The 11,784-nt window shown below is 34.1% G+C and overlaps 1 protein-coding gene across 1 annotated transcript; it reads right to left on the bottom strand.

The window, feature by feature from the left end:
* Positions 1–592: 592 nt before the first annotated feature.
* Positions 593–10,614, bottom strand: LOC127164834 (uncharacterized). The gene is given in 6 exon segments (XM_051108939.1): positions 593–3,977; positions 3,980–5,674; positions 6,399–6,456; positions 6,533–6,630; positions 8,637–8,922; positions 10,124–10,614. Coding segments are annotated over 6 exon segments (3,102 nt in total). The 5' UTR covers positions 10,357–10,614; the 3' UTR covers positions 593–3,245.
* Between the last annotated feature and the right edge of the window lie 1,170 nt (positions 10,615–11,784).

Below are 11,784 nucleotides of genomic sequence, written 5' to 3'. Positions count from 1 at the left end.
AGAATCAAGCGTATGTAAACTTTTGAACAGGGTCATTTTTATAAACTCCTTTTATAAACTATTTTATTCTATAAACTACTACTTTCTCTTTTGGATTATATTTAAACATCTTTTATGCAAAATATCTTATTCAGGTCAGTACTAAATAAAGAAAAAATAACATGCATTTTGTATCAGCCCTCTTATTTTGGTAATATTCTTAACATTTTGCAGTTTCTGCACAATGCAAACTTTTGATCCTAACTGTAGTTAGCCAAAAATTAGAGTTGTCATCACTTATTCAGTCATGTTGTTCCAAACCTGTATGACTTACTTTTTTTGGGTTATTCTTAAGAACTTTAGTAACCAAACTGCTCTATGATTTACATCTTATGGAGACAAAAAATACTGAGACATTCTGTGTTCCACAGAAGATATAAAGTCAAAGGGTGAATAAATGACAGAATTTGTATTTTAAAGTAATTAGCAACATCTGTCAACATCAAGCAAATTGAATTTAAAGTCATGAAACTATTCGCACATAAATTTTAACCACTCAAACAAATTGTTAGGGTAAAGATAATGAAAAAAAAATGGTTCAGGTCAGTAAAGATGTGTTTAACACACAGGGAAACCCTTTACATTTTATTCCTCTGAAGCAGAGTAAGCATAAAGTGTCCATAACGGAAATGTACAAAATGTGTCACAATTATACTGACCAAACATACAGACACTGTATAAATATCCTCTGATTCTGATAATAAAATAGGTACAGTGCTCTAGATGAGAGTGTATAATTTGACTGTACAATGACTGAATTTACCAATGAAAATGTTTTAATTAATAAAAATAAATCAACTGTCATTAGAATGTTAATAATCAATGAAACAAGTAACAATAATAATAAACAGGTGTTTTTGCTTTATCTTGCTTTAAAATAAGCAGACTCACAAACAATTCTTTAAAAAGAAAGGAATTAAAAAAAAAGATTTAATAAGTCCATGTGTATTTATCTGTAAACTTCTCTCACTGCTTATATTTTTGTGACCATTTATCATGAACAGAAAACCTCTTTTACCAACACTTTTGGCTAAAAGCTTGTCTTAAATGTCTGTTTATATTATAAGTTCATATTTTTTGGTGGAAATTGTTTAACTAAGCTCTAAAGCCATGACATATCAACCACTGCCTAATTTATTTTATTATTTTTTAAAATAATTTTCCTCCTATTCCTTCCGTGTAACATATGTAGCGTCATTATAAATGACACTCTGTGATGCCCAAACATTTCCATTGTGCACTGAAAAGTTTTAGCTATAAAGATACAGATACACTTTCCTCCCTTCTTTTCCTCTTTTTCTTGCTTTTGCACAACATTACATCATCAGTTATCTTGCTCCAGATCCCTTATACTCTTCATATGTAATCACGTTTTCTGTGTGACTGAATAAAGATATTAGCATTACACTCAGTTTGAACAGAACCTGTCCTGTCATGACACCTCTGCCTCTGCTTTTCCGGTTTCTTGGGTGTTGTCTCCATTTACTGCTGTAGGCGAGTCAGCATTCTAAGACATGGAAATTTCCGTAATATTATTTTAAGTATCCTTCTTCCTTTTCTTTTTTTTCTCTTACTTACATCTTCATAATCTCCCAGGGAGATAACATTGGCCTGTGTTGAGTCAGTCCTCTTTGTTTGTACAGTTTCTAGTTCAGCCCTATCATCCAGTACGTGACTTGCATTCATTTCCTTGTTTTTCTTTTCTTTCTTTCTGGATTCCTTTGTAATTGTCTCGGGTGATTTCAACATCGCGTTCTGAGACTGAGGCATTCTATGTTCAGAACTTTCCGAAGTCAGTTCACCACCTACATTTGTGATGTGATCGGAATTTCTTTTTCTTCCTCTTCTTCTCAGGTGCGACAGTTTCCTGCATTTTTGCATCAGAAGAGCTGAACTCAGAACTGTTATTAATAGACAAACTTGATCGTTTCCTCTTCTTTTTGTGTTTAGTGTCATTTAATTCAGCTTCTATATGTTCAACATCACTTGGTCTTTCTTCGACAGTCTCTTGAGACACTAAACTTACATCCGGAGGAAAATCAACAGATTCTTCACTGCCATTCTTCTTCTTTTTCTTCTTCTTCCCTGATTTTAATCTAGCTACATTAGGTGACGGACATCCTGTGATTTCCTCTGATGTCTGTATATGCTCAGGTTGTTCTGTCTCTGGAGCGGCAAAAGTTTTATTTGACTGGATGTCTGTACCACTGTCGTCCTCTACATGTGCCGTCTTTGTCCTCTCTTTGTCTTTTTTCTTCTTTTTTGCTTTTTTAGGTGTGATCTCAGTAGTTTTTAACTCAATGAACTGATCCATCTCAACTGAATGAACATTGTCCGCACTATGAGCGTCTGCACCAGGCTCTGCTTCCTGTTGGTCTTTTAATTTGTGCTTTTTCTTCTTTTTCTTTTTACTAGTAAACGTGCTGTCTGAAAGGACATGTGAATTCACGTTTTCCACATGTTCTACTGTGTTTGGCCTTCTTTCAGTCAGCTCAGTTACATCATCAATCTGTGACACAGAACTCACATCCAGATCCACATCAACAGATTCATCCTGATGCTTCTCACTTCTATCCCTTTTTTTCTTCTTTTTCTTTCCAGAGCTTAATTTGGTTACACTGGGGGAAGGACATCTTGTAATTTCCTCTGATGTCTGTAAATGCTCAAGCTGATCAGCCTCAATGGCCTCTGTGGACTGAATCACATTTCCTCTCATTTCTGAATGTCCATCATCCATGTTCTCCGAAAGTTCATTTGATGAGCTAACTGTTGTACTTTCCGTGTCTTTGTTTGCCCTCTTCTTTTTTGTTTTTTTCCTAGAAAGTAAATCTGTAGTTTGTGACTCGCTTTGTTGAAACAACTGCACATTGTCCCCAATATCTAAAGCAATTTCCGCATTCTTTCGCTCTTTTAATTTATGCTTTTTCAGCTTTTTCTTTTTCAAGAGTTCTTCTGCGCTTTCTGACTGTGAGCCTGATGCTTGTTTCTCCAGTCCATTAATGTCATCACTTTGAGATGGAGAACTTGCATTCTGACTTTTCTTTTTGCGCTTGGCCACCTTTAAAATATGCTCGGTTGTGTTGTCATCATTTGGCCTCTCTTCAATGACCTGATCTTCCTGTTGTTCAACCACTCCGAGTCCAGTAACATAATCAATCTGAGACACAGAACTCACATCCAGATCAACAAATTCAGGCTCTTCAGTCTCATCTCTTTTCTTTTTTTTTCTTCTTCTTCTTCACAGATTTTAATGTAGGCAGTGGGCATCCTGTGATTTCTTCTGATGTCTCTGTATGGTCAGGTTGATCAGTCTCTGGAGCTTCACTGAAATGATTCAATTCATTTACTCTCAACTCTGCTGGTCTATCAGAGTCCAAAGTTTCGCTTGATGGGATATCTGCAGCATTATTCTCATCTGCATATGCTATCTTAGTCCTCTCTTTGTCTTTTCTTTTCTTCTTTTTACTTACTTTGGATATCAGTTCAGTAGTTTGTGACTCATTGAACTTAGCTGTCTCAGCCGACTGATTTTCTACACTAGGCTCTGCATCCTCATTCTCGTTTGATTTGTACTTTTTCTTCTTTTTCTTCTTAACCTTTGTGATAACACTGTTATCTGCCACCGTAGATGAAATACTTTCCTCCAAGAGGTCGGTGTCCTCTAAATGTAGAATTGATGCTTCCGTTTGCTCTTCGTTTGTTACACTATTTTTCACTTCACGAGATTTCCTGTTCTCTCTTGGTGTTATTTTATCTCCAGTGATGTCATCAACTGGAGATTCAGAGCTCACATCTGCACTTGCAGTTGCACCCGTTTTATCCTTTCTATTTCGTTTTCTTTTAATAAAGCTCAGTCCACCATTTCTAAACAAAGGACTTTCTGATAGATCTGTTTCCATCTCCGCCCTCGCTCTTCGTTTACCCAAAATGTTCCTCACACAGGAACTTGACAAAACTTCAATGGTTCAGAAGGTGGTAAATGTTTAAATGATGGTTGCACAATCAAGGTCTTCTCTACATCTGTATCTTCAGAATCCTTTTCAGAACTTGACATTGTTTTTTTTGTCTTTTTATTATTACTCTTGACTTTTTCATCTCTTTTTGAGAGCAGTTCAGCATTTAGGCCAAGAGGACTCTGGTCTGTCTTTTGGGATTCTGTAAACTGCTTGTTTGGTGTTCCTGTCCCAAGCACAGAAACAGATTGCCCTTCATTCTCTATTTGAGTTTCGTCACCGTCGTTGTCCTCACATGCATCAATGCCAGCATCACACCATCTTGGTGTTCCTTGTCCAAATATGGACTCAAATGGTCCTTCTGTCTCTATTTGAGTTACATCACTGTCTTGATCGCTGTCCTCCATGTTGATTTTAACAGATGCACCTTTATGAATTTGATTGGTCTTATGTTTCTGACTGTTCAATGGCCTGAATAAATCCTCTGACCCAAAGTCACTGTCAGTCTGCTGATTAACATTCTGAGTAGAAATGTCGCCTCCTTGGGGTGGCGACATGGAATTGCTTTTGTTGGGCAGGTAATTGTCAGACCTTACATCACTCTCATGCTCCACTGCAGGTTCTGTAACTGCCTCTACAGAGTTTCTCTGTCTCTCTTCAGTTACTGCCAAATCATCTTCATGCAAGTTGTCAGCGCGCTGGACAGAACCTGAGTGTTCGGCTTCATTTAATTCAGCTTCTGTATGTTCGACATCATCACTTTGTCTTTCTTCAACAGTATCTTGAATTGATCTATCAGCGACATTATCAAACTGAGACACTGAGCTTACATCCAGAGCAAAATCAACAGATTCTTCAGAGCCATTCTTCTTCCCTGATTTTAATCTAGCTACAGGTGATGTGATTTCCTCTGATGACTGTATGTGCTCAGGTCGTTTGGTCTCAGGAGCTTCAAAAGCTTCATTTGACTGGATGTCTGTACCACTATCGTCCTCTACATGTGTCGTCTTTGTCCTCTCTCTGTCTTCTCTCTTCTTTTTAGTTCTTTCAGGTGTCAACTCAGTAGTGTGTGAGTCATTGAACTGACTCATCTCAACTGAATGAACATTGTCTGCACTATGAGCATCTGCACCAGGCTCTGCTTCCTGTTGGTCTTTCAATTTGTGCTTTTTCTTCTTTTTCTGTTGACTGCTAGGCTGCACACCTGACACAGCATTTTCCGGCCACATGATGTCATCAGCTTGAGATGGAGTACTCGTGTCATCCTCATGCTCTATATGAACTGCAGTCTCTGTAATTAACTCCACAGAGTTTCTCTGTGTCTCTTCAATTACCACTAAATGATCTCCATGCAAGTTCTCAGTACACTGGACGATCTGCTTAGTAAGTCGTTGTCTGCAATGGGCAGAATCTGAATGTTCGGCATCTGAACATGCAGCTAAAACCTCCTGTGTCTCATGTTGTTTCTCCTGCTCCTTAAAGAGAGAGTCAATAGACGATTCTGATGATGTCCTGACTACAGCTTTGTTTTTGGAAGCTTCGTTTTTCTTTTTTGATTGTTTTTTAACAGAAGCACTTGTCTTGTTTTTCTCTGTAGATTTAGTTTTGCTTTGCTTAGCTTTTCTATTGGTGTCGACTGACTGTTGTTCATTGTCGTTTGAAAGTGAATCCTGGAGCCTCATCTCCAAGAAGGATTGTGGGAGAGCCATTTATGCTTGTTTGCTTTGAAATAACTTGGAACAAAAGTTGTTCTATCCTGGGGGGAAAACATAAAAAATAAACAGATAAGGTGAGAATACATAATCCTTTCAAAATCATTTGTAATAGGCTGCTCAAAAGGTTTCTTAGTATAACGAAATTATTCATAAAAGAAATACTACCCTAAAATGACTTAGTATAGTATTGTCAAAATTTTAGTACTTTAAATAATTTTTTCAATATGAATGCACTTATTATTGTAAGAAATTACAGAAATTAATCAATTACAATGACATTTGTTACAAAAGATTTCTATTTCAGATAAATGCTGTCTTTCTGAACTTTCTATTCATCAGAAAACTCAGCTGTTTTCAACATAATTACAATAAAAAAATATTTGAGCAGCAAATCAGAATTTTAGAATGATTTTCTGAAGGATCATGTGACTGGAGTAGTGATGCAAAAATTCAGCTTTGAAATCACAATAATAATTTACATTTTAAAATATATTCAAATAAAATACAGTAAAAATATTTAAAAATTGTACTGTATTTGCTGTACTTTGGATCAAATAAATGCAGGCTTGGTGAGCAGAAGAAACTTAAAAAAAACATTAAAAATATTACTGTTCAAAAACATTTGACAGATAGTGTATATTTAAAAACATAGCATATTTTGTATTATGCGAGGCCAACAGTAATTACATACCACTTTCGTGACTTCATGATCACTGTCATGGTCATCTCCCTCAGAGAGATCACTTAGACTGAAACACAGTATATTCATCATGAAAAACTATTATATTAATTTTACAACTATATTTGTTTTCAATTAGAACTTACTCAGACTCCGGCATAGATGGACTGATTGCTCTTCCTGTATTCACATAACCCTCCTCAATTTTCTTTATGCATTTCAAGAATCCGCCCATTTCTGAGTTCTAAAAAACAAAAAAACATGCACAATTTTAAAACATGTAATGACAGTGTTATCAAAACCATAGATATGTATACGCAGATTCCACATTTCGCTCCAGACCCGTCAACGCATCCTAGTGTTGTCACAATACCAAAATTTTGACTTCGATACGATACCTGACTAAAATATCATGATACTACTGCTGAACTGATACTTGGAAGAAAAAAAACATAGAACAACAGGAAAAGTAATTGAATAATAGATGATCCAAATGGAGACCATAGTTATTTTATCTATTAAAACAAAGCATTTCATCCCCCCTTTAAAAAAATTAAAATAAATAAAAGTTTATTTGAACACTACACAGGATTATGGTGAACAACTACCGAACCTACAGGTATGTAGAGATCTTTGCTATATTGGTAAGTTAGTTTAAAGGATAAAGCCAAATCTTATTTTATGACATAGTAATTTTATTTCACAACAACAATTTATATTATGACATAGTCATTTTTTATTTTATCTTTGTTATTAATAATAAGAACCCAGACGCAAGTGACAAACTAAAGGAAAAACAAAGAAACAAATAAAATAAAGAGGGCCCTATGAAATCTGTTTCATTTTTTCCCAAATTCCATTTGAATTTTTCTAGACTCTATTTTAATGGTTACATAAAAAAAGTATTTATCAAAAAGCATGTCTAATTAATTGAAATCATGAAACTTGCAGAATTTAAGAGCAATTTATTATTAATATTATTATTATTTAAATTACATGTTTTTAAGGGCCTTTAAAATACATTTTATTATTTTTCTAAAATTCAGTTTTGTTTGTGAATCTCTGTTTTCCATTAATTTTTTGGATTCTATTTTAATCATTTCATTACATTTTAATAATCAAAAGCATGTCTAATGAATTTATAAAGGATAATTAGATTTGACAAAGAATTAATTTTATTATAGGATATTTCTTTCTTTTTTTTCCCAGAAATACTGTGTTTACAATTTTCTGGTAAATAAATTCTGGTAAATATTTTTTTTTCCTGGTAAAAATTCCTTAAACATTGTTTAATAATGTTATAATTATTAATAGTACTATCTTTACATTAAGTAATATATTAATATTCATTATATGACAATAGTTTTCCGCAAAAGAAACGGTAAAATGACTCTCAAAGCAGTTCTAGAGATTATGTTTATGTGTTCATGTACTCATATGTTGAGGCAGCAGAGGTTGAAAACACCGTGAGCGTCACGTGTTTGTGTGTAATAAACAAAACAGCGTCTCCGCCATTTACTAACACAGACACGCAGAAATATGGCACTTATTAAAATGCATTCTTAAAGTGCCAGTACTAGTAAAATGCAGAATTGTACCGTTCTTAAAAGCAGGGTATCGCGATACTTTTTAAATACTGGTATATCGTGCAACACTAACGCATCTTGGAACAGTCAGTGTCATCACTCACAGTATATTTTTTGTAAAAAAAATATTTTTTACAAAATGGCACAACATTCTGTAGCTTCTGATTGTATAAAAAAAAAATAATAATAATTAAAAAAAAGAAAAAAGGGAGGAAGATATTTTAAATACTTGAAGAAAAGGTATAACGTTTCGCAGGTGGAAATGTGTTTGTATTTTTTTTTATATGTATTAACTCAGTATTACAGGTTTTTAAACAATAGTAACTTTTAATGTCGTACTGTTGTTTTGTATCATTTTAGTTTAGCAAAATCAACTGCAGATATAGATATTCATACATGCGTATAATTACGGTTGCAGATACAGTGGAATAGTTCTTGAGTGCTCAAGGGACGGCTTTGACTGTGTCAACAAAGGGGACTGCTTTTGTATTGTATAGCAGACCAAAGAAACAGCTGCTAATGAGGCATCTATGTATATACATCTATAATCACAACAACCAGTGACAGCATATAGTAAAGTCCTATTTTATAGGCATTAATGGTGCATATAATAAAAAAAAAAATGACATGAGATGTATACACAAATTAATAACATAAACTCCACCTCTAGAATCTGGTGCTTCTTTAGGGACAGGTGCTGTCGTCCGAGTGATTTCAGCAGAAATGGAAAAACAGCTTTTCGAGGAGCAGGATGGCTGATAATTTTTCTTCTGAACGGGCACTCCGCATGCTGAGACGTACTTCCTCTCTCATTTTCAGTGTCTCCATTGTCTCTCTCATTACCAGAATCATCAGAGATGGACTCTGGTCTCTTAGATGACCTATGTCGTCTTTCAGTTCGGACTGCTTTAGTCACAGACTGTGTTATAAACAGGCTTCCACCAGAGTCACTGTACAGGTGAAGGCAGAGATCAGAAAAATTAAAACACACACTAGCAATCAAAAGTTTCTGAACAGTAAGAGTTTAAATATTTTTTGTCTGGACTGCTCATCAAGCCTGCATTTATTTGATCCAAAGAACAGCAAAAACTGTAATATTTTGAAATATTTTTACTATTTAAAATAACTTTTTAAATTAAATATACTTTAAAATGTAATTTGTTCCTGTGATTTCAAAGCTGAATTTTTAGCATGACCCCTCAGAAATCATTCTAATATTCTGATTTGCTGCTCAAAAAACATTGATTACCATTATTATTATTATGTTGAAAACAGATGAGTACAATTTTTTCAGGTTTCTTTGATGAATAGAAAGTTCAGAAGAACAGCATTTATCTGAAATAGAAATCTTTTGTAACATTATAAATATCTTTATCATCACTTTTGATCAAATTAATGCATCCTTGCTAAATAAAAGTATTAACTTCTATCATTTCTTTCACAGAGAAAAAATTATACTGGCTTCAAGCTTTAGAACGGTAAAGTTTATAATGCTACAAAAGCTTTTTATTCAGATAAATGCTGATATTTGGATCTTTCTATTCATCAAAGAATCCTAAAAAATGTACTCAACTGTTTTAAATATTCATAATAATAAAAATGTTTCTTGAACAGCAAATCAGCATATTAGAATGATTTCTGAAGGATCATGCGACACTGACGATTGGAGTAATGATGCTGAAAATGTAGCTGATCACATGAATAAATCACATTTTAAAACATATTCAAATAGAGCAGTAAAAATGTCTCAATATTACTGATTTTGCTGTAGTTTGAATCAAATAAATGCAGGCTTTGTAGTAATGTAGTAAAACATCCTAGCCTAGGCTAAAACCTAAATACATTTTTACAGGTTTTCTTTTTGAATAAAACTTAAAAGACCACTTAAATGATCATAACAATAAGAAATATTAAAGTGTTGAATCAAAAAGAGGCAAGTCTGTCTAGCAATTGGTGGAACCAAATTTAAGATTTTGCATTATATAATTTTACTTCTGAATATTAGAAAAATATTTGTAACACATTTGGTTAAAATTCCACCTTTGTTTAAAAAATTCCATGTATGTTTATTCTCTCACTGAGGTATAGAAGGCAACACATTAAAATGATTAAGAGTAGCGACACAGACACACCTCTATGTGTCTTTTTTACCTGTCTGAAGAAAGTTGGTGGACTGAAGCATCATTTTTTTTCTCCAAGGTGCTAGTGAATTGCTCAAAACATTTATTGATAGAGTTAACAACATCAGGTGGAGGAGTTTCGAAGATGAGCTCTGAACGCGGATCAATGTCGATTAAATTTCCAACGTGTGCAACAACCGGTACGTTCTTCTTCTTGCTCGGCGACGCAAGATACGTTGTGTCGTCTTCGCTACTAAGAGCCATATTCATTTAATCTAATAATCTGACAGGTGAATTATCATCTACTCCTACCACGCGAGACTTTCGTGATGTGAATATAACTGACTTGCTCACCCTTGACAGGTGGTTGTGAGGCCAGGGCTGTTTCTGCAACAAACTACGCATGAACACAAAAGTATCTATAAAAAAAAGAAACTAAATAAAATATATAAATGCTGTCTCTTCTCTATGCCAAACATATCCACGTGTTGCACGGCTGTGTTTTCATGTAGCTGGCGCCATTCAGTTCCGACCCGGAACTACATAGCGCGCATGCGCACGCATACATACGTAAATCTATAACATTCATTTTCTCTCCTTAGTTTTATGATTGTTCGTTGTAGGAAGACGTCCATGTGTCACTTCCCTGTTCTTGTCCGTTTTACAAGTTCTGCAAAAAAAAAAAAAAAAAAAAAAAAAGCGTACGCATCCATCTGAATGCATATTCAGACCGAGATGTTGAATGAAACTCTGCAAAAACGCATTTAAAAGTGTTTTGATTGATTCCACTTCGATTTCTTTCTTTGCTTCTTTCTTTCTTTCTTTCTTTTTTTTTTTTTACAGTTCACGTACACCTTTATGGCATACCTCTAATCAAACACATGGTGTCAGTGTTGACACGATGTTTAGAAAAACAGAAAATATATAATATAAAATATAAATCTAATATAAATACAATATAAAAATATATAATATAATATAATATCGCTCTACAAATATACATAAACATATTACATACATCTTGAAAAAGTTGTATTTGCCTCTTTTTTTAGAGAAAGAGAAAGAGTAGTTGATTGTTCTTATTAAAACTATAAAGCAAAGTTTCCTGAAATTGTATGTTCATGAATATAAAATTTAACATATAGTTTATCACATGCATATTTTGTATGTCAGGACTTCCAAAGAGACATATTTCATAAATATTTAAATAAAATGCGTTCTGACAAATAAACAGATGAGAATGTTTTTTTATTCGTTTTCAATTTGTGGATGCATTTGAAATATAACTGGAAATTCCGCATTTGTATTTGCATTTTTTTTTCGTATATGTAACATGTCTGCCACATTTTAAATATAAACGCAAAGTCCATTTGCAATTGCATTTTCAATATCTTATACGAGTTATGACCCTGTCATTTTCGAATAGCATTAGAAAATCACCAATCTGTCATTTCAGTTCTCTGCGTCCTGCTCCAACCCTCACAAATTCCAATCTCTTTGGCACTTGCATTTCCAATACATAACAAAGCGACATGTCAGTCAGTCTTGAGGGTGGGGTTTATTGAGTTGTAAAGTATGCCACGCCCACTACTGGCGAAAATCCAAGCCGCGTTTTTATTTCTATGCATTCCTATCTGGAAAATTGGGACAAATATTCAACGAATGTGCCTATTTTCGCAACAAAAAGTTGTA

The sequence above is a fragment of the Labeo rohita genome, chromosome 5 (genome assembly GCF_022985175.1).
Source record: "Labeo rohita strain BAU-BD-2019 chromosome 5, IGBB_LRoh.1.0, whole genome shotgun sequence".
Lineage (NCBI taxonomy): Eukaryota > Metazoa > Chordata > Actinopteri > Cypriniformes > Cyprinidae > Labeo > Labeo rohita.
This window is presented reverse-complemented; position numbering and strand designations above follow the sequence as displayed.